The sequence below is a fragment of the Symphalangus syndactylus genome, chromosome 3 (genome assembly GCF_028878055.3).
Source record: "Symphalangus syndactylus isolate Jambi chromosome 3, NHGRI_mSymSyn1-v2.1_pri, whole genome shotgun sequence".
Taxonomy (NCBI): domain Eukaryota; kingdom Metazoa; phylum Chordata; class Mammalia; order Primates; family Hylobatidae; genus Symphalangus; species Symphalangus syndactylus.
In genome coordinates this window covers 16079757-16100716 of record NC_072425.2, presented here as the reverse complement: position 1 = coordinate 16100716, position 20960 = coordinate 16079757, and the positions used below count along the sequence as shown (strand labels likewise).

General features: G+C 58.5%; 2 protein-coding genes across 7 annotated transcripts; one reads left to right on the top strand and one right to left on the bottom strand.

Annotated features, from left to right (window-relative positions):
- The first annotated feature begins 9 nt into the window (after positions 1 to 9).
- PKN3 (protein kinase N3) lies at positions 10 to 17532 on the top strand. 3 transcript variants are annotated; one of them, XM_055270889.2, is made up of 22 exons: positions 10 to 382; positions 2729 to 2969; positions 3161 to 3306; positions 4228 to 4339; positions 4413 to 4540; positions 4739 to 4922; positions 9228 to 9374; positions 9454 to 9563; positions 9675 to 9818; positions 10220 to 10295; positions 10371 to 10539; positions 10734 to 10836; positions 10970 to 11037; positions 11345 to 11408; positions 11543 to 11634; positions 13214 to 13390; positions 14807 to 14869; positions 15039 to 15115; positions 16306 to 16448; positions 16530 to 16637; positions 16819 to 16855; positions 17010 to 17532. In XM_055270889.2, exons 1-22 carry the CDS (start codon positions 359 to 361, stop codon positions 17096 to 17098), a joined length of 2502 nt encoding a protein of 833 aa, XP_055126864.1. In that variant the 5' UTR covers positions 10 to 358; the 3' UTR covers positions 17099 to 17532. The 3 variants fall into 3 exon arrangements, with proteins under 3 accessions (XP_055126864.1, XP_055126862.1, XP_055126863.1); XM_055270887.2 differs by having other exon boundaries at positions 14 to 382; positions 16819 to 16899; XM_055270888.2 differs by lacking the exon at positions 10 to 382 and adding an exon at positions 395 to 1567 and having other exon boundaries at positions 16819 to 16899.
- Positions 17485 to 20920, bottom strand: ZDHHC12 (zinc finger DHHC-type palmitoyltransferase 12). 4 transcript variants are annotated; one of them, XM_055270940.2, is made up of 5 exons: positions 20610 to 20920; positions 19050 to 19186; positions 18620 to 18697; positions 18265 to 18431; positions 17485 to 18118 (listed from the first exon to the last, which is right to left on the bottom strand). In XM_055270940.2, exons 1-5 carry the CDS (start codon positions 20707 to 20709, stop codon positions 17797 to 17799), a joined length of 804 nt encoding a protein of 267 aa, XP_055126915.1. In that variant the 5' UTR covers positions 20710 to 20920; the 3' UTR covers positions 17485 to 17796. The 4 variants fall into 4 exon arrangements, with proteins under 4 accessions (XP_055126915.1, XP_055126917.1, XP_055126918.1 ...); XM_055270942.2 differs by having other exon boundaries at positions 17485 to 18146; positions 20610 to 20913; XM_055270943.2 differs by having other exon boundaries at positions 17485 to 18096; positions 20610 to 20913.
- Positions 20921 to 20960: the final 40 nt, after the last annotated feature.

Here is a 20960-nt window from a genome sequence, read left to right as displayed (position 1 = left end):
ACCTGGCCGCAGGCGATGAGCCTCCTGAGCGTCCAACCCCGGGGTGCGGCGCGGTCACGCCCAGCGGGAACCGAAGGCGCCGGAGCCCAGGTGCTGGGCCCAGAATCCCGCGGAATTTTGGGTCCGAGGGAGGCGCTGGGGCGCGGGACCTCGGGCGTGGGTTCCCGGGCACTGGACCGGCGCGGACGGGAGGCGGCGCTGGTCCCGCGGGCCAGCGGGTCTCGGGAGGGGGCGCCCGATCCCGCGTCTCTGGCGCCGCTTCCCGGGAAGTTTCAAGTTTGAAAGTCCTGGCGGAGGGTCTGCGGCTTCCGGGACCGGAGTGGCGGAGAGGAGGGCCCCAAGCGGCCGGAGCGGCGCCATGGAGGAGGGGGCGCCGCGGCAGGTGAACGGCGCGGGAGGGGCGCGCGGGCCCGGGGGGTGCGAGGAAGCCTCGGTCATCGCCCCGGAGCCCCGAACCGCGGCCGCTTCCCCCGACCCTCCCCTCACCCGCGCCCCTTCCCTGCCCCTGCCCTGGCCCCGGCCCCGCGACGCCCTCGCAGAGCAGACCTGAGCTCCGGGTTCGGTCGTTCCTGAACTCTGCAGCGTCTCCAAATCAGCCCCCAGCTGACCCGGAGACTGAACCCCAACCAGCCTGTGAGCGAGGACGGCTGAGTCCGCAGCGTGCGCCACCAGGGTGGTCCCCAGAGTGTCCTTAAGTCGGTTCTCCTCGGTGGGGCGCCAAGGCCGACGGGAATTAGCCGGGATAGAAATGGGGGGCACACGGGCCTGGGGGAATTAGAATGTGCGCGCAGCACGGGGCGCAGTCTGTGCGCGCTTGGCAGTGGCAGGAGTCCTTCCCGGAGCACACGAGGCACGAGGGGAGCGTGGATGAGAGGGGAGCAGCCTCCCCCGCCCCGGGGCGGGAACCTTTGGGTACATAGCGGGTTATAGAATGTGGAGGGGGCCGGGTTTCCTGCCAGAGCTGGCAGTAGGTGCGCGTGGGCCCGGAGGACCGAGGCCGTGTCTGTCTGCTCCTGAGGAGGGAGAGGTGGTGTCCTGTCCCGAAGCCAGTGGTTGGGAGGGGGGCATTTGCGGACAGGAGTGGGTCCCCGCAAAGAGCGGAAAGGAGGTGGTGTGTGTGTCCATGTTGGAGTTCCAACCTAGGGCAGACGGGACCATGGGGGTGTTGAGAGGTGAGTGTAGACTCTTTGAGCGCCCAAGCCAGTCGTTTAGGCCGCCTTCAGGGCTGGGGCTCGGTCTGCCCCCTCCCACCCCCTTCCTCTGGAGGTCCCTCCGCCTGTTCCAGACGTAGCTTGTACACATTTTCCGATTTCCTGCGGGGCTCCGCCCTGCAGAGGCAGCTGGGTGACTCAGGACCCCGGTGGCCGGGCCCCCAGCTCCATGGGACCTTTGTTTGCTCCGGTCTTTGGCTCTGGCCCTGTGGCCTAGGGCGGTCAGAGGATTTCCTGAGCCTCGCCCTTGCCCTCTGACAGCTGGGCCAGCAGGCCCCGCTGAAGTCTGGGGTGGGGGGTGTCCCTGGGGTTGCAGCCCCTTCCACTGGGCTCAGGAGAAGATGGAACACAGAGAGGTAAGATGGGGTCCCTGCAACAGCCCGTGTTGCGGGGCATCGTGGGTTACCCGGCCTGAGGTCACCTTTGGCACTGGTTGGTTTGAAATGCTGGCGGCTGGAAAGGAGGTGTTCCTGTTCCTGGCTCCAACCTGGGTGAAGCCGTGAGAGAGCCTTCTACTTCCTCCCGGGAGCTGAGCAGGGGGTGGGCACCGGGAGACCTCCCCAGTTCCTCTCTGTGCCTCTGCTTTGCTACCTGTGGCATTGGGACATGAGGGGAACAAGCCCTGGCTCCCAGGCCCCTGGCTGCCTTCTCATGTGGCTTTGTGTGAACCCCTATTCGGCATAGCTTTTCTGGCTCCTAGACTCTACTTTGGATCCCAGATGTAGAGAGAGCAGCCTGATTACCCAGGGCTGCCAGGGACAGCTGGGGCCCGAGAGATGGTGGCCCCTCCTCTGTGTCTTGACTGTGGGCAAGTTACTTCACCTCTCTGGGCCTCAGTTTCCTCACTAGAAGATAGGGGTAATAGGCCAGGCGTGGTGGCGCACGCCTGTAATCCCAGCACTTTGGGAGGCCAAGGCGGGTGGATCGCCTGAGGTCGGGAGTTCAAGACCAGCCTGACCAACATGGAGAAACCCCGTCTCTACTAAAAATACAAAATTAGCTGGGCTTGGTAGCGTGTGCCTGTAATCCCAGCTACTCAGGAGGCTGGGGCAGGAGAATTGCTTGAACCCGGGAGGCAGAGGTTGTGGTGAACTGAGATTGTGCCATTGCACTCCAGCCTGGGCAACAAGAGCAAAACTCCATCTTAAAAAAATAAAGAAAAAGAAAAAAGAAAATGGGGGTAATGACCGCCGCTACCGGGTGGGGTTGCTGGGAGGAGTGATGTGGTAATATATGCAAAGCTCTTAGAATAGAACCTGGCACCCCATGTGAACTATCCCCCCCGCCCCATCCTTCTCTAACGGGCGGAGGACAGGAGCCTGGCCTAGATGAGTGGCCTCGGAATTTCCATCTGGCTCAGGCCTGAGCTCTAAGGGGAGAGAGGCTTCCCAAACCCTGTGTGTATCAGTCCTGGGTGCCGTCCCTTCCTCCGCCTCCATCTGCAGTGAGCAGAGGCTGCTGGTGGCCGCTGCACCCCATGACTGTTCTCCACCCTCTGCTTTCCACCGGCTCTGCAGCCTGGGCCGAGCCAGTGGCCCCCGGAGGATGAGAAAGAGGTGATCCGCCGGGCCATCCAGAAAGAGCTGAAGATCAAGGAGGGGGTGGAGAACCTGCGGCGCGTGGCCACAGACCGCCGCCACTTGGGCCATGTGCAGCAGCTGCTGCGGTCCTCCAACCGCCGCCTGGAGCAGCTGCATGGCGAGCTGCGGGAGCTGCACGCCCGAATCCTGCTGCCCGGCCCTGGGCCTGGTCCAGCTGGTGAGTGAGGAGCCGAGACCCCCTCACGACAGAAGGCTCTAGGCCGATCTGGCCCCTGGCCTTGGCCCTGGCCACTGTGGCGAGACCACCTCATTTCCTGCCTATAGTTCAGTAGGGGAAGGAGGAGAGGCCACAGTGGGGGGTCTCGGCTCTGGGTGAGGGACTCCTGTGCTCGATACCCCCGTGCACAGAGCCTGTGGCCTCAGGACCTCGGCCGTGGGCAGAGCAGCTCAGGGCTCGGCACCTTGAGGCTCTCCGGAGGCAGCTGCATGTGGAGCTGAAGGTGAAGCAGGGGGCTGAGAACATGACCCACACGTGCGCCAGTGGCACCCCCAAGGTAAGGCCCCACAGTCTGATGGCAGGGGCACCCTGGCCCTTGGTCTGACAGGGAAATGCACCACAGCCATTGAGCTCATAAGGAGACACCATCCCAGCCTGCAGCCTGATGGGGAAAATACAGCCCCAAACCCCAGCTGGGTGAGAAAGGCATGGCTGTAGTCTTTAGTGTGACGGAGAAGGCCTTGCCCCGGTCTAATGGGATCCTAGGGCCAGCCCCAGTCCCAACTCCCAGCATGATGTCGGGAACTGGGCCTCAGTCCTTGTCTGACAAGAAGGCTTGGCTGTGGTCCTGATATGATGAGGGAGGCAGGACCTTAGCCTTGATCTAATGGGGGAGGCTTAGCTTAGCCCCTGCCCTGATCTAACGGGAGAGGCTTAGCTTAGCCCCTGCCCTGATCTAATGGGGGAGGCTTAGCTTAGCCCCTGCCCTGATCTAACGGGAGAGGCTTAGCTTAGCCCCTGCCCTGATCTGATGGGGGAGGCTTAGCTTAGCCCCTGCCCTGATCTGATGGGGGAGGCTTAGCTTAGCCCCTGCCCTGATCTGATGGGGGAGGTTTAGCTTAGCCCCTGCCCTGATCTGATGGGGGAAGCATCAACCCTGCTCTAATCGGGGAGGCGTGACCCTAGCCCTGATCTAATGGGGGAGAGTTAGCCCCAGCCCTGATCTGATGGGAGAGGCATGACCCCAGCCCTAATATGAAAGGGGAAACTTGACCCCAGCCCTTGTTGGTCTGATGGAAAAGGCTCCCCTGACCCACCAACTAGTCCAACAAGGGAGGCTTGACTTAGTGTTTGGCCTACTGAGCGAGGTTTGACTTTAACCCTGTTCTGACGGGGGAGACCCGGCTCCAGTTCCTGGTCTGATGGGGGAAGCTGTGGCCCAGGCCTGGTCTGATGGGCTTGTGCCATGGCTCCATAGGAGAGGAAGCTCCTGGCAGCCGCCCAGCAGATGCTGCGGGACAGCCAGCTGAAGGTGGCCCTGCTGCGGATGAAGATCAGCAGCCTGGAGGCCAGTGGGTCCCCGGAGCCAGGTGAGGCCTTGAGACACACAGGGAGGGCGGAGCAGGGAAGAGCAGGGCCTGAGAGCTGCCATCCTTCCCACAGGGCCTGAGCTGCTGGCGGAGGAGCTACAGCATCGACTGCACGTTGAGGCAGCTGTGGCTGAGGGCGCCAAGAACGTGGTGAAACTGCTCAGTAGCCGGAGAACACAGGACCGCAAGGCACTGGCTGAGGTCAGGCCCTAGCCCTGGCCCTCTCCTAAGGCTGGCTTGTTCTCATACCACCCTCAGCAGGGGTGTGAAGGGAGGGTGGCCGTGTAGAAGCAGGACTTCTCTGTTGAGACTTCATGCGGAAGGTGGCTCTGGGTGACCTGGGCTGCTGCCCCCTGCCATATACCCCACGAACCTGGCTCTACATTGTCCCCTCTGCAGGCCCAGGCCCAGCTACAGGAGTCCTCCCAGAAACTGGACCTCCTGCGGCTGGCCTTGGAGCAGCTGCTGGAGCAACTGCCTTGTGCCCACCCTTTGCACAGCAGAGTGGCCCGAGAGTTGCGGACTGCGGTGCCTGGATACCCCCAGCCTTCAGGGACACCTGTGAAGCCCACCGCCCTGACAGGTAGTCAGAAGTTCCTCCCCCTTCAAAGCTCTCCTTCTTTTTTGGGGGAGACCCGGAAGCACAAATAACTTTGATGAAGAGTTCAAGAGTTCCAATCCTGCCCCACCACCCACTAGCAGCGTGACCTTGGGAAACTGACATTCCTTCTTCAAACCTCAGTTTATCCATCTGTAAAATGTGGATGATATAGCACCTACCTCATAGGGTTGCTGTGTTGCACGTGATGTGCTAAGCACAGTGCGTAGCACAGTCAGCACTCGGACAGTGTAGCTTGTATTTACACAGATAACCAGAATAATGCTTAAAGCACTGGTGTTAGGAAGCTCGCAGCCCTGGAAAGCTTGATACCCAGCACTGGGCAGCTTGGACTATTAGAAAGTTTTCTAGGCTGGGCGTGGTGGCTCACGCTGGTAATTCCAGCACTTTGGGAGGCCAAGGTGGGTGGATCATGAGGTCAGGAGTTCCAAGACCAGCCTGGCCAAGATGGTGAAACCCTGTCTCTACTACAAATACAAAAATTAGCTGGGCGTGGTGGCAGGTGCCTGTAATCCTGATTGCTCAGGAGGCTGAGGCAGAGAACTGCTTGAACCCCGGAGGCGGAGGTTGCAGTGAGCCAAGATTGCGCCACTGCACTCCACTCTGGGCAACAGGGCAAGACGCCGTCTCAAAAAAAAAAAAAATGTTTTCTTGGGCCAAGCATGGTGGCTCGTGCCTGTAATCCCAGCACTTTGGAAGACTGAGGTGGGCGGATCACCTGAGGTCAGGAGTTCAAGACCAGCCTGGCCAACATGGTGAAATCGTGTCTCTACTAAAAATATAAAAAAGTAGCTGGATGTGGTGGTGCATGCCTGTAGTCTCAGCTACTTGGGAGGCTAAGGCAGGAGAATCGCTTGAACCCAGGAGGCGAAGTTGCAATAAACTGAGATTATGCCACTGCACTTCAGCCTAGGTAACAGGGCAAGACTCCGTCTCAAAAAAAAAAAAAAAAATAATAATAATTTCCTTGGAAAAAAAATAATAAAATTAAAATTTCTGGGTGCAGTGGCTCACACCTGTAATTCTAGCACTTTGAGAGGCTGAGGTGGGAAGATTGCTTGAGCTCAGGAGTTTTTTTGAGACCCAGTCTCAAAAAAAAAAGAAAAAAAGAAAGTTTTCTTGGCTGGGCGCGGTGGCTCAAGCCTGTAATTCCAGCACTTTGGGAGGCTGAGGTGGACGGATCACTTGAGCCCAAGATTTCTAGACGAGCCTGGGCAACATAGTGAAACCTCATCTTTAGAAACAAAAAAAAATTAGCCGGGCGTGGTGGCGCATGCCTGTAATCTCAGCTACTGGGGAGGCTGAGGCAAGAGAATTGCTTGAACCCGAGAGGCAGAGGTTGCAGTAAGCCAAGATCGTGCTGTTGCACTCCAGCGTGGGTGACACAGCAAAACTCTGTTTCAAGAAAAAAAAAAAAGAAAAAAAGAGTTTTCTGGTCTGGCACAGAGGCTCATGTGTCACCCAGGCTGGAGTGCAGTGGCGCGATCTTGGCTCACTGCAAGCTCCGCCTCCCGGATTCACGCCATTCTCCCGCCTCAGCCTCCTGAGTAGCTGGGACTACAGGCGCCTGCCACCACACCTGGCTAATTTTCTGTTTTTGTATTTTTAGTAGAGACAAGGTTTTTACCGTGTTAGCCAGGATGGTCTCGATTGCCTGACCTTGTGATCTGCCCGCCTTGGCCTCCCAAAGTGCTGGGACAGGTGTGAGCCACTGCACCCGGCCAAAAAAGTTAATGTTCTTATCTTTTTTTTTTTTTTTTTTCGAGACGGAGTCTCGCTCTGTCACCCAGGCTGGAGTGCAGTGGCGCGATCTTGGCTCACTGCAAGCTCCGCCTCCCGGGTTCACGCCATTCTCCTGCCTCAGCCTCTCCGAGTAGCTGGGACTACAGGCGCCCGCCACCACGCCCGGCTAATTTTTTTTTTTGTATTTTTAGTAGAGACGGGGTTTCACCGTGGTCTCGATCTCCTGACCTCGTGATCTGCCCGCCTCAGCCTCCCAAAGTGCTGGGATTACAAGCGTGAGCCACCGCGCCCCGCCAATTTTCTTAGTTTTTACTGAGATCTGTCTCCCTGTAGCAGCAGCCAAATCGTAATCAACAAATAATCTGAGAGCATGGGCTTTGAAGCTGTGTCCCACAGAGATACAGTGCGAGCTGGAAAGGCCAGTGCCTATCTGCACAGAGCACTGCTACAGGGCCGACTGACCCCATTCCATTGTGAGCAGAGCTGAGAAGAGGAAATGCAGGCTCTGGATGGAGCCCTCTCACCTGGGCTTGGGGAATCGAGGAATGTTTTCTTTTCTTTTTTTTTTGAGATGGAGTCTTACCCTGTCGCCCAAACTGGAGTGCAGTGGTGCGATATCAGCTCACTGCAACCTCCGCTTCCTGGGTTCAAGCAATTCTCCTGCCTCAGCTTCCCGAGTAGCTGGGATTACAGGCCCGCGTCACCATGCCTGGCTAATTGTTGTATTATTAGTAGAGACAGAGTTTCGCCATGTTGGCCAGGCTGGTCTCGAACTCCTGACCTCAGGTGATCCATCTGCCTTGGCCTCCCAAAGTGCTGGGATTACAGGCGTGAGCCAGCCATGCCCGGCCCAAGGAATGTTTTCTAGAGGAGGTGTTGTCTTGGCCTTGAAGGACTTACACGGGAGTACTTATGGCCAAGTACACAAGTTGAGGAACGCAGAAGAAACAGCTTGTTAAAAGGCCTAGAATTCAACTACTCAAGGCCACCCCATATCCTGTCCCCTGGCTAAACACCCCAGATACTTGAGTTGTCTTTTTTTTTTTTTTTTTTGAGACGGAGTTTTGCTCTTATTGCCCAGGCTGGAGTGCAGTGGCGCAATCTTACTGCCGAGGCTGGAGTGCAGTGGTGCAATCTCGGCTCACCGCAACCTCCGCCTCCTGGGTTCAAGCGATTCTCCTGCCTCAGCGTCTCGAATAGCTGGGATTACAGGCATGTGCCACCACACCTGGCTAATTTTTATATTTTTAGTAGAGACGGAGTTTCACCGTGTTGGCCAGGCTGGTCTCAAACTCCTGACCTCAGGTGATCCACCTGCCTCAGCCTCCCAAAGTGCTGGGATTACAGGTGTGAGCCACCACGCCTGGCCTCAAGTTTTTTTTGTTTTGTTTTGTTTTGTTTTTTGAGATGGAGTCTTGCTCTGTCACCCAGGCTGGAGTGCAATGGCACAATATTGGCTTACTGCAACCTCTGCCTCCCGGGTTCAAGCGATTCTCCTGCCTCAGCCTTCCAAGTAGCTGGGATTACAGGTGCCCACCATCATGCCCAGCTGGTTTTTGTATTTTTAGTTGGGATGGGGTTTCACCATGTTGGTCAGGATGGTCTTGAACTCTTGACCTCAGGTGATCTGCCTGCCTCGGTCTCCCAAAGTGTTGGGATTACAGGTGTGAGCCACTGCGCCCGGCCGAGCTGTTCTTTCTAAGCTGATCTTTCTACCCTGGACCCCTGCCTTTGTTTACAAGTTCTCTCTGTGTGTAACCCCCAGGCCCAGACTCTCCCTAAATGATACTCTTGGGCCTACTTCATGTCCTCAAAAGCTGCTAGATCCCCACTGCTTTCTCTACCCTTTGAGAGACAAACCTCTAGTGACGTGGCACGTGAACTTAGTCCGTTGACAAAACACGTTTCATATCCGTTGGGGGAGGTGGGGCAGAGCTGGGACTCACCTCCACTGTTCAGATGGGGAAACTGAGGCCCAGGGAGCAGGTGGGTCCGGACAGGAAGCCAGGCTTCCTTCTCCCTGTCCCAAGCTCTTGTCCTTGCCACGGTGCTCTCCAGGCCCCAGCTCTAGGCAGCATCTCATCATGTGCTGTGGCTCTGTCCACCTTGGCTGAGGTCTGAGGTCTGAGCCTGTCCCAGCTGCTCCAGCATGTGGTGGGGAGAGCCAGTTGCTCTGCCCTGGAAAGAGGTGGCTGCCACAGAGAAGCGTGCCGTCTGGGACAAGGTGGCCCCTCACCTAGGAGTGGCCAGGTCAGAGGCCTCCTAGGGTGTCATCGGGGTCCAAGGGCACCCTTTGGGGGGCTCATGGTGCTTGGGAGCTGCGGGACAGTCAGCAGGCTCCTGTCCAGGTACTCTAGGCCGCCACACTGAGTGAGGTTCCTCAGGTAGCTGCCCCGGCCTCAGGTGGGTACGGTCTGGGTTCAGCCACCTCCTGGAGAGGGTGGCCTTCCTGTGGTCCCAGGACACCTTGGTGGTAGCAGTGGGAAGATGGCATCTGACAATGCCCCCCGCCCACCCTCCCCACAGGGACACTGCAGGTCCGCCTTCTGGGCTGTGAACAGTTGCTGACAGCCGTGCCCGGACGCTCCCCAGCGGCTGCACTGGCCAGCAGCCCCTCCGAGGGCTGGCTTCGGACCAGGGCCAAGCACCAGCGTGGCCGAGGCGAGCTTGCCAGTGAGTAGGGAAGGAGCTTCAGGGGGAGCAGGAGACCCCTGCTTCAGGCCTGCCCTGAGCCCTGGCTCTGGCCCTGCAGGCGAGGTGCTGGCTGTGCTAAAGGTGGACAACCGCGTCGTGGGGCAGACGGGCTGGGGGCAGGTGGCCAAACAGTCCTGGGACCAGACCTTTGTCATCCCACTGGAACGAGTAAGGCTGGCCTTTGTGTGGTCAGGGGTGACCTTGGGCTGCGGGGTGGAAGGCTGCCCAGGTCGGGGCTCGTTCTGCACCCCACCCTTCAGCCTGGCCTCCCCAATACAGGCCCGTGAGCTGGAGATTGGGGTGCACTGGCGGGACTGGCGGCAGCTATGTGGCGTGGCCTTCCTGAGACTTGAGGACTTCCTGGACAATGCCTGTCACCAACTGTCCCTCAGCCTGGTTCCACAGGGACTGCTTTTTGCCCAGGTGCTCACCACCTCCACCCTCTGACTTGGCGGGACCCTGGGGCATCAGGGCCAGGAAGGCCTTCAAGACCAATGCACTGCATGTAGGTGCAGAGATTGAGGGCCAGAGAGGAGGTCTCCAAGAATAAGGACTCCTAGCCGCTCTCTCAGGGCTGCATCTGGAGGCCTGGGTCCTTGTCCTGACTGCCCCGCCTCAGGTGTGACCCTGGAAAAGTGCCTCTCCTCCCTGGCCCTGTTTCTCCACTAGTATCAATGAGGACATTGAATCTGTTTCTCTGGGTCCTTCTGGCTCTTGCATCTGTTGACCCTGGGGGCGTGGGCTGTAATCCCAGGGGCAGAGGAGGTGCCATGGCAGATGAGGTGGGAGGCGACTGGTCCACAACCCTGCCCCTACCCCTGCAGGTGACCTTCTGCGATCCTGTCATTGAGAGGCGGCCCCGGCTGCAGAGGCAGGAACGCATCTTCTCTAAACGCAGAGGTGTGGAGGGAACAGGGGCTATGTGTGAGGGAGCAGGGCTGGTGTCCCGGGACTAAGCTCCCCCTTTTCTCCCAGGCCAGGACTTCCTGAGGGCTTCGCAGATGAATCTCGGCATGGTAGCCTGGGGGCGCCTCGTCATGAACCTGCTGCCCCCTTGCAGCTCCCCGAGCACAATCAGCCCCCCTAAAGGGTGCCCTCGGACCCCAACAACACCGCGAGAGGCCTCTGACCCTGCCACTCCCAGGTGAGGAGCCCCCTCGCCCTAGACTGCACGCTCCTCTGTGGCGGCTGCCTGACTCCAGATCCAGGCGGTGTCTGTCTGTCTGTCTGCATTGCTCAGCCCCAACCCTCTGTCCGTCTCACTTCGGGTTGATGTGTCCATCCTACCAGCTCTTGCATCTGCCTGTGCTGGGCACTGTGTCTACTTTCTCCCTACAGTAATTTCCTGCCCAAGAAGACCCCCTTGGGCGAAGAGATGACGCCCCCACCCAAGCCCCCACGCCTCTACCTCCCCCAGGAGCCAACATCCGAGGAGACTCCGGTGAGGGGCTGGAGGGACTAGTGGCTCCTAGGGCCGGCTGGTGCTGGCAGGGCCACCCAGCTGTGGGGTGGCAGGCCTGAAGGGAAAGAGAGAAGGAAGCCCAGCCCTGCCCTGAGCTCCTCTGTACTCACAGCGCACCAAACGCCCCCATATGGAGCCTAGGACTCGACGTGGGCCATCTCCACCAGCCTCCCCCACCAGGTACCCCCATCCTGTGCACCTTCATGTTTGAGACGTTCGTCTGCTTGCTCAAACATTTGTGTATCCATTCATACATTACTCCCTGGCTCCCTGGCAGATGCGCTGGCTGGCTCTCGGGGTCTGATTTGCTAAACCCACATTATTGAGCTGCAGCTCTATGCCAGCTTCTAGGAGTCCTTACTGCGGGGCTTTTTCGAGCCCATAGGTCGGGACAGCCCAGGACTGGGCATGGGAGGCTTGGAGTGTCTCTGGGTAGGGATCCAGCCAATGCCCTAGGGGACTTCCTATACCCTCTCTTTCTTTGCAGGAAACCCCCTCGGCTTCAGGACTTCCGCTGCTTAGCTGTGCTGGGCCGGGGACACTTTGGGAAGGTAGTGGGGCTGAAGAGGGTGGTATGGGACAGGATTGGGGGCCTCATCACATGAGCCGGGAGGACCCGATCTGTGGGGGCGATAAAGGCTCCCTGGTGCAGCCCACCTGGAGCCCAACCTCTCTCTGGCCCCAGGTCCTCCTGGTCCAGTTCAAGGGAACAGGGAAATACTACGCCATCAAAGCACTGAAGAAGCAGGAGGTGCTCAGCCGGGACGAGATAGAGAGGTGTGTGGGGGTGCCGCAGGGTACCCAGGATGGCTGGCCTGGGCTGTGGCATCCAGAGGGCAGCTGAAGGTTCCTGGGGCTTTGGAGAGGTGACCCGGTGGGGCCAGCCAGCCTGCATTCTCTTTTGGCACCTGCAGTTGTTCACTGTGTTTCCTTGGGCAGGTCCCCTCTTCCCTCTGTCAGTTTGCTCTACTGTAAAATGGGGGCATTGGTGGCTGTGCACGTTCAGAGCCCCTTGTGAGCCCCTGACATATAGAAACCATCACTCTATGGCCAGGTACGGTAGCTCATGCATGTAATCCCAGCACTTTGGGAGGCCAAGGCAGGCAGATCGCTTGAGTCCAGGAGTTCAAGACCAATCTGAACCGCATGGTAAAACCCCATCTATAAAAAATAGCCAGGCATGGTGGCATACGCCTTTAGTCCCAGCTACTTGGGAGGGTGAGGTGAGAGGATTGCTTAAGCCCAGGAGGTAGAGGTTGTAGTTAGCAGAGATCTCCAGCCTGGGCAACAGAATGAGACCTCATCTAAAAAAACTAATTAAAAAAAAAAAGAGAGAGGCCGGGCAAAGTGGCTCATGCCTGTAATCCCAGCACTTCAGGAGGCCAAGGTGGGAGGATTGCTTGAGCCCAGGAGTTCAAGGCCAGCCTGGGCAACATGGTGAAACCCCCTCTCTACAAAAAATACAAAAATTAGCTGGGCATGATGGTGCGCACCCAGCTACTTGTGAAGCTGTGGTGGAAGGATCACTTGAACCTCAGTGGTAGAGGCTGCAGTGAGCCGAGATCTCACCACATCACTCCAGCCTGGGCAACAAAGTGAGACCCTGTCTCAAAAAAATAAAAGGCTGAGCGCACTGGCTCACGCTTGTAATCCCAGCATTCTGGAAGGCCGAAGCAGGTGGATAACTTGAGGCCAAGAGTTCGAGACCAGCCTGGGCAACACGGCGAAACCCCGTGTCTACTAATAATACAAAAATTAGCTGGGCATGGTGGTGCACACCTATAATCCCAGCTACTCAGGAAGGAGGCGGAGGCACAAAAATCACTTGAACCCAGGAGACGGAGGCTGCAGTGAGCTGAGATCACACCACTGCACTCCAGCCCAGGCGACAGAGCAAGACTGTGTCTCAAAAAAAAAAAAAAACGAAGGCCGGGCGTGGTGGCTCACGCTTGTAATCCCAGCACTTTGGGAGGCCGAGGCGGGCGGATCACGAGGTCAGGAGATCGAGACCATGGTGAAACCCCGTCTCTACTAAAAATACAAAAAAATTAGCCGGGCGTGGTGGCGGGCGCCTGTAGTCCCAGCTACTCGGAGAGGCTGAGGCAGGAGAATGGCGTGAACCCGGGAGGCGGAGCTTGCAGTGAGCCCAGATCGCGCCACTGCACTCCAGCCTGGGCGACAGAGCGAGACTCTGTCTCAAAAAAAAAACAAAACAAAACAAAAACGAAAAGAAACCATCAGTCTACTCGCCTGGCACTTTGGCTGAGGGCCAGTGAGCCAGGGGTGTTGTGCAGGGCACAGGGCACAACCCAGGGGAAGTTTTCCTTCCCTCTAATACTCTTGCTCTCTCCTGCAGCCTGTACTGCGAGAAACGGATCCTGGAGGCTGTGGGCCGCACAGGGCACCCTTTCCTGCTCTCCCTCCTTGCCTGCTTCCAGACCTCCAGCCATGCCTGCTTTGTGACTGAGTTTGTGCCTGGTGGCGACCTCATGATGCAGATCCACGAGGACGTCTTCCCGGAGCCCCAGGCCTGGTGGGTTCCATCCTCCTGCCTGCCTCTTCCAGCAAACTTTGCCTGGTTCCCTACACCCACTCTCTCCATCCTGCTTTCTCCAAGTGCCCAGCAGCAGAGGAGCAGGAGTCAGAGGCCTTGGTTTACATCCGGCACCAACTGACAGCATTTGTGACCCTGGGTATCAGCTTATGAAGCTGTGCATTAGATTTTTGTGTTTTTTTTTGTTTTTTTTTTTTTTTGAGACGGAGTCTGGCTTTTGTTGCCCAGGCTGGAGTGCAATGGCGCGATCTCGGCTCACTGCAACCTCCGCCTTCCTGGTTCAAGCCATTCTCCTGCCTCAGCCTCCTGAGTAGCTGGGATTACAGGCATGCACCACCACTCCTGTCTAATTTTGTATTTTTAGTAGAGATGGGGTTTCTCCATATTGGTCAGGTTGGTCTCTAACTCCTGACCTCAAGGGATCCGCCCACCTTGGCCTACCAAAGTGCTGAGATTACAGGCGTGAGCCACCACACCTGGTGAGTCTCAGATCTTTATTTGAAAAATAGGCATGATTGGCCGGGCACCTGTAATCCCAGCACTTTGGAGGCTGAGGCGGGCAGATCACCTGAGGTCAGGAGTTTGTGACCAGCCTGGCCAACATGGTAAAAATCTTGTCTCTACTAAAAATACAAAAATTAGCTGGGCATGGTGGCACATGCCTGTAATCCCAGCTACTTGAGAGGCTCAGGCAGGACAATCGCTTGACCCCAGGAGGCGGAGGTTGCAGTGAGCCAAGATCCCGCCACTTTACTCCAGTCTGGCAACAGAGAGAGACTCCGTCTAAAAAAAAAAAAAAAAAGGCCGGGCACATTGGCTCATGTCTGTAATCCCCGCACTTTGGGAGGCCAAGGTGAGTGGATCATGAGGTCAAGAGATCGAGACTATCCTGGCCAACATGGTGAAACCCCGTCTCTACGAAAACTAAAAAAAAAAAAAAATTAGCTGGGCATCGTGGCACGTGCCTGTAGTCAGTCCCAGCTACTCGGGAGGCTGAGGCAGGAGAATCACTTGAACCTGGGAGGCGGAGGTTGCAGTGAGCTGAGATCGCACCACTGCACTGCAGCCTGGGTGACAGAGCGAGACTCCATCTCAAAAAAAAAAAAAAAGAAAAGAAATAGGCATGGTGAACATCCACTGCAGGGACCAACACTTGGTCCCTGGCACCATTTAAGGGCCCAGGAAGGGTGAGCTGGAAATGCACAGAAACCTTGGGGCGACCTTGGGACTGTTGGAGCACCCCCACCCTCAGCATGACGCTTGTCCCAGTCTCACTCATCTCTGACTCTGGCCGGGACATCTGGGATCCCCCGGCCATGGCCATCCTGGTGCCTCCCTGCCCTGCCTCCCTGGTGTGTGTCTTGGGCCTGAGTTCTCCCATAACCACCCCTGCAGCTTCTACGTGGCTTGTGTTGTCCTGGGGCTGCAGTTCTTACACGAGAAGAAGATCATTTACAGGTGACTTTTGTCCCAGCGATGCACGGGGGTGGGGGTGGGGGTGGGGGTGGAGGTGGAGTGGGTGAGGACACAGACACTGCCTCCGCCTGCCTGGGCTGCTCCAGGGGCTGTTGCTGTTCCCTGGGTCTAAGCCCCACTCAGTCCCTTTGATCTGCACCTTTGCTCTCAGGGACCTGAAGTTGGATAACCTTCTGCTGGATGCCCAGGGATTCCTGAAGATCGCAGACTTTGGACTCTGCAAGGAAGGTGGGGGCCGCCCATTGGGATCCATATCTCCAGCCTTGTTTACCCAGCCTGGCCAATAGGATGATGGGCACATGGCATGTCCCAGGAAATCTCCTCACCGGTGGATGCCCTGGTTCCACCACCCCAAACCTCACTCCAGGGGACAGCTGGGCACACTGGCCCTTTCTTCCTAGTCCTAGAGGCTCGTAGCCCCAGCCTGCACCTGGCCTGAGGGAGAGCCTGTGGTCAGGGCTGGGAGAGGAGACTGAGTTCCGCCTTCTGTTTCTTTCTTTTCTTTCCTTTCCCTTTCTTTCTCTCCTTCCTTCCTTCCTTCCTTTCTTTTCTTTCTTTCTTTCTTTTCTTCCTTCCTTCCTTCTTTTTTTTTTTCTTTCTTTATCTTTTCTTTCTTCCTTCCTTCTTTCTTTCTTTCTTTTTTTTTTGACGGAGTCTTGCTGTGCCACCCAGGATACAATGCAGTGGCACAATCTCGGCTCACTGCAGCCTCCACCTACTGGGTTCAAGCGATTCTCCTGCCTCAGCCTCCCAAGTAGCTGGGATTACAAGCGAGCACCACCACACCTGGCTAATTTTTGTATTTTTTTAGTAGAGACAGGGTTTCACCATATTAGCCAGGATGGTCTCGATCTCCTGACCTCATGAACCATCCGCCTTGGCCACCCAATGTGCTGGGATTACAGGCATGAGCCACTGTGCCCAGCTTCTTTTTTTTTTGAGATGCAGTCTTGCCCTGTCGCCCAGGCTGGAGTGCAATGGCGCAATCTCGGCTCACTGCAACCTCTACCTCCGAGGTTCAAGAGATTCTCCTACCTCAGCTTCCCGAGTACCTGCGATTACAGGCGCACGCCACCATACCCAGCTTATTTTTTTGTATCTTTAGTAGAGACGGGGTTTCACCATGTTGGCCAGGCTGGTCTCGAACTCCTGACCTCATGCTCTGCCCGCCTCGGCCTCCCAAAGTGCTGAGATTACAAGTGTGAGCCACTGCACCCAGCCAAGTTCTGCCTTCTGTGACCTTAGCCTGTGAGCTTGGCTCCACATGCAGTCAAATGGCGTCATAACCATTCCTACTTCCTTGGGTACAGGGCAGGGCTTGGCACAGGCTCAGCTCCCTGGCATCATAAGGCTTGGCTGTTGAGGTTATTGTGAATAGGCCACACCAAGCAGCTATTGGTGTGCCTGTTGGTTTGCAGGGATCGGCTTCGGGGACCGGACTAGCACCTTCTGTGGCACCCCGGAGTTCCTGGCTCCCGAGGTGCTGACCCAGGAGGCGTACACACGGGCTGTGGACTGGTGGGGGCTGGGTGTGCTGCTCTACGAGATGCTGGTGGGTGAGGTGAGTGCTGGAGCATGTTTCCTGGGCCTCTGGGTTGGGGTGGGGTGGCCCGTGCATCCTGTTGAGCTCCCATCTCCACAGTGCCCATTCCCAGGGGACACAGAGGAAGAGGTGTTTGACTGCATCGTTAACATGGACGCCCCCTACCCCGGCTTTCTGTCGCTGCAAGGGCTTGAGCTCATTCAGAAGGTAAGCACTGCAGGGTCTGGGGCTGGGCTGGATGGCTGCTCAAGGCCCATGTGCCCTCTGTCGTGGGACAGCAGACCCCCTGCCACCCATCCTTAGAGCGCTCTGGGCCAGCGTGCTTGGGGCCTGTGGATGATGGCAGCGCCTGGGGCTGAATGCCCTGAGCACCTGTCCTATCGCCCAGCTCCTCCAGAAGTGCCCGGAGAAGCGCCTCGGGGCGGGTGAGCAGGATGCCGAGGAGATCAAGGTCCAGCCATTCTTCAGGGTGAGTGGCTGGGGTGGCGGTGGTCCCCTGTGCCTGGGAGGGTAGGTGGCATGGAGTGACCCCTGGAGCTGCTGTTCCTGCCGTCTCAGGTGCCTCTCCTTTGCCCTCAGACCACCAACTGGCAAGCCCTGCTCGCTCGCACCATCCAGCCCCCCTTCGTGCCTACCCTCTGTGGCCCTGCGGACCTGCGCTACTTTGAGGGCGAGTTCACAGGGCTGCTGCCTGCCCTGACCCCACCTGCGCCCCACAGCCTCCTCACTGCCCGCCAACAGGCCGCCTTCCGGGACTTCGACTTTGTGTCAGAGCGATTCCTGGAACCCTGAGGGCATCTCCTGGCACCTCTGTCCCCTTCCCCCACAGACTGTTAGAGCCTCTGCTCACCGACCTGTGTGCCCTGCCTGGAGGTCCAGGCCTGGCTGGGTACTTATGAGCCCTTGGGACTCGAGGTGGCAGCCATGGGGCCACTGTTGTGGGCTTTGCTCAGTGTCATTGGGCGAAGTGTGTCCCTTCCCCCTCCAGCTCACCCTCCTCTACCTCCCAGCGAGACCTGGCCCAGAAAGGGTGCCGCAGCAAGGAGTGATATGGTTTGTCTTTTTAAGACTGGACTTGCTTTATATTAAATTTGTAAAAGTGTGCACTGGAAGCAGCCTGGGCGGGGCTGGGGTGGAGCCCGGGGTCTGCTTGGGCCTGAGCCGCCCACAGGTCCTTTTCTTCCCCTTCTTCCTTGGAAGGCAGAACTGCCCACCAAGGCAGGGATCTGTCTGACTTGAAGCTCCGTTCTGGGGCCTGGGAGGAGTGGGCAGGAGTGAGGGCCCCAGGCCCTCCGAGGGCTGACCCCAGCCGGGGACAGGCCCCGTGGTTTTCAGGCACAAGATGGTAGCCCGGCCTCCAGCAATCCTAAACAGCTGGGCTGCTGCCCTCTTCCTCCTCCTCAGCCCAGAGGGTCTCCCAGGACCCCGAGGGCCATCCACAGAAGAAGTGGGCCAGGTTGCGGGTCAGGCCTCGGTCGAAGGGGTTGCTGGGGCGCTGGCGGAGATAGGCGATGCGGTGTGAGGAGATGAATTCCCAGGTGGTGGTGTTGCTGGCCACCAGGTAGAGGTGCGAGGCGAGGAGCAGGCTGGCCACCAACGAGAAGAGGGACAGCAGCAGAAAGGTGGCGAACAGGAGCCCGCTGGACCGCAGCCACAGCCCCCAGGGCTGGAAGAAGCGGAGGCCTGACCTGCGGTGCAGGGGACAGGGGCCTGGTGCTGGGGGAGGGCAGGGGAGCCCTTCCCTCCCCGTGCCGGGTCCCTGGGAGTCCTGGCTCTGTCCACCCGTGGGAGCATTCATCCCACCCTCCCCCTACGCCCGGGCAGCAGCACCCACCATGCCAGGTACAGGCCCCACAGAAGCACCACCAGCTGCAGCGCCAGGTAGGCCACAAAGAGTGGGTGGTTGCGCTCTCCCACACAGTTCTCCATCCAGGGGCAGTGGTGGTCGTAGCGGCGGACACAACGGCGGCACTCACGGCAGTGCCGAGCCCTCAGGGGCTGCTGTGGGCATGGAGAGTGGAGGCTCAGTGCCAGCCCCGCTGTGGGCCCGCCACTGAGGGGAGGAATCAGGGCCTGATTCTGGAAGGCCTTCTTGGAGGAGGGGTGAGGCCCGGGCACTGGGGCAGGAGGAGGTCGAGGAGTCTCAGCTTTGGCCCAACCTCTCCCATGGGTGTCCCTGCATCACTCACCAGCACCAGGCAGTATCTGCAGCGCCGAAGAGGGATGGCTGGAGGAACCATGGCTGTCTGCTCCTCTTTGAGCTCCTCCTGGAATGAGGGGTGGGGTGTAAGGCAGGGTCCTCTTGGGAGACAGGTGGCATTGGCGGGCAGCTCCCCGAGGGGCCGGCTCAGCTCTGGGTGTGGAGTTTGGGACCCATCCCATGCAGAATGGAGGTATGGAGTGTGGCGGAGCACCCCAGACTGAGGGCGGCTGTGTGATGTTTGCAAGTCTCTTCTTTCTCTGGGCCCCAGCAGTTTCCTCACTACTGTAGATGGGGCTCTAGGGCTGGCAAGAGGATTCACTGAACTGCCCCCACAAGAGTCTGCGGCACAGAGCCTGGCATGGAGACTGGTGCTGGTTGTTGAGTCCCTCTTGGTGAGAGTAGGGGCCCCTGGTTACCTGAGGCTGGGGCTGCACATTCACGTAGCCAGGGTCCATGAGTGACACAGCAAGGTAGAGCAGCAGGGAGCCCAGCACCAGGAGCAGGAAGGTGAGGGGCAGGAGCAGCTGCCCCTGCTCCTCCCATTGCCGCAGCTCTGGAGAGGCCGGAGAGCACAGTGAGGCTGGGCCGGGTAGAACAGGAGTGGGTGGGGCTGGGGTGCAGTTGGAGGTGGGGAAGTGTGTTCCTGGCTGAGCAGAGGCCTGGAGATGTTGGTTCCATGAGTGGTTGTGTGTGGCCAGCAGTTCATCTGCACTTTATCTGGAGGGTCAGAGGGAACCATGAAAGGTTATACAGCCAGATCTGTTTTGGAAAACCTCATTGCTAAAGAAATGGATCAGGGGAAGCCTGGGGGCAGAGAATCTGGCCAGGAGGAAGAAGAGGGTAGCTACAAAGGCCCGGCGGGAAGTGAGGGAGGAAGGAATGGACAGAGGGGGCTGCTGGATGAAGGGAGCCAGACCTGACTGGATGTGGGAGAGAGGGAGGAGGGGTCCAGTGTCTCTGGCTCTGCAATGGGGAGAGACTGGCTAGGTCTGAAATGCCTGAGAGAGATACAGTGGGGAGGGTGCAGCTGGCAGGCTCAGATGCTGCAGAGGGGGATAGGGAAGGGTCCAGCGGGCTTCAGCCCATGGAGGTGACAGGATTTTGGGGAGGTAGGGTGCAGGGCAAGGAATGAGGGGGCATGAGACCACCACACAGCAGAGTGTAGACAAATCCTGTGTCCCTTGGTTGTAGGGGGGGAGCAGAGAAGAAAGGGAGGGTTTTGAGGGGGGTTCGTTTTCTGATAGGGAGACCTGAGCAAGTTTTTAGGCTAAAGGGTGAAGGTGGTGGAGGAGGTCTGAGGTCTTGGGAGGAAAGCCAGAAGGGGCCCCAGTCCAGAAACTGAGGCTGGACCGCCATGGAAGGAGGGCTGGGGGCTGCTGTGGGGGACAGTGGGGGAGGCTGCCCGTGGCAGGTGAGGCGCTGGGTAGGGGGCTACTAAGAGGAATGAGGGAAATGGGGGTGGGTGGGTGAATCTGTGGGAAGATGGGAGACAGACCGCACCCCATGGGGTGTTCTCTTGCCTGAGGGTTTGCCTGGACTTGGGCAGCTAGTGGCCATGGGGGTGTGGAGGGTGTGGGTGTGGGCAGAATGCCAATCCTTGTATCTAGTTGAGCCTCCTAATCGTATGGATGGGAAGATTTGGGGTCAGTTCCTGGGAAGGATCATGTGGGTCCCAGGACCAGGGGACATGGGGCTCAAGTCGGTCCTTGGATCTGGTGGGCACCGGCTGGGTCCTGGGATGGAAAGGGCATTTGGCAAGGATCAGGAAGATGCTGGGATTAATTAGGGATCAACGGGGTATGAGGCGGAGAGCAGGTGGCTCTTGGAGTGATAGATGGGAGAGGGCTTCAGGAGCTGGCGAAGATCGGGCCAATCCCAGGATCTCCAGGGATTAGGCGGGAGACCCAGTGAGACCAGAACGTCTGGGGAACCACGCGGGATCGGGTGGGTCCGGGGTCGCTCGGGGTCCGGCTCACCGGTATCGTGCAGGAAGAGCACCAGCGTGATTCCCCAGGTCAGCACGGTGTGCCCGGTCCGCACCAGGACCCCAGGGCTGAGGAGCGCCCAGGGCGCCATCGCCTCGGCCGGGGACCCCACCCGGAAGAAGCGGCCAGAGGGGCGGGCCCTTCGAGGGAGGGGAACGCGGCCGCCCGGGGATTGGTGGATCCAGGCGCTGGGCGGGGCCGGACTGGGCCAGGGAGGCTGCCTATTGAATGGCAGCTGCGGCCGAGTGGACCCTCAAGCCAACAGGTGCCTGAAGAGGCTGAGGGCGGGGCCGGCGCGCGCGCAGCTGGTAACTCCCCCAACTCCAGCCCCACCTGCCAGGT

Bases quoted from the DNA above. Each gene is read 5' to 3' on its own strand.
- PKN3 (XM_055270887.2), top strand. From the start codon at position 359: ATGGAGGAGGGGGCGCCGCGGCAG. The intron at 11,038-11,344 runs GTACCCCCATCC...CTTTCTTTGCAG, and splicing joins CCACCAGCCTCCCCCACCAG to GAAACCCCCTCGGCTTCAGG. The intron at 11,635-13,213 runs GTGTGTGGGGGT...TCTCTCCTGCAG, and splicing joins AGCCGGGACGAGATAGAGAG to CCTGTACTGCGAGAAACGGA.
- ZDHHC12 (XM_055270940.2), bottom strand. From the start codon at position 20,709: ATGGCGCCCTGGGCGCTCCTCAGCCCTGGGGTCCTGGTGCGGACCGGG. The intron at 18,432-18,619 runs GTGAGTGATGCA...CCATGCCCACAG, and splicing joins GCAGATACTGCCTGGTGCTG to CAGCCCCTGAGGGCTCGGCA. The intron at 18,119-18,264 runs GTGGGTGCTGCT...CCTGCACCGCAG, and splicing joins TGGGGCCTGTACCTGGCATG to GTCAGGCCTCCGCTTCTTCC.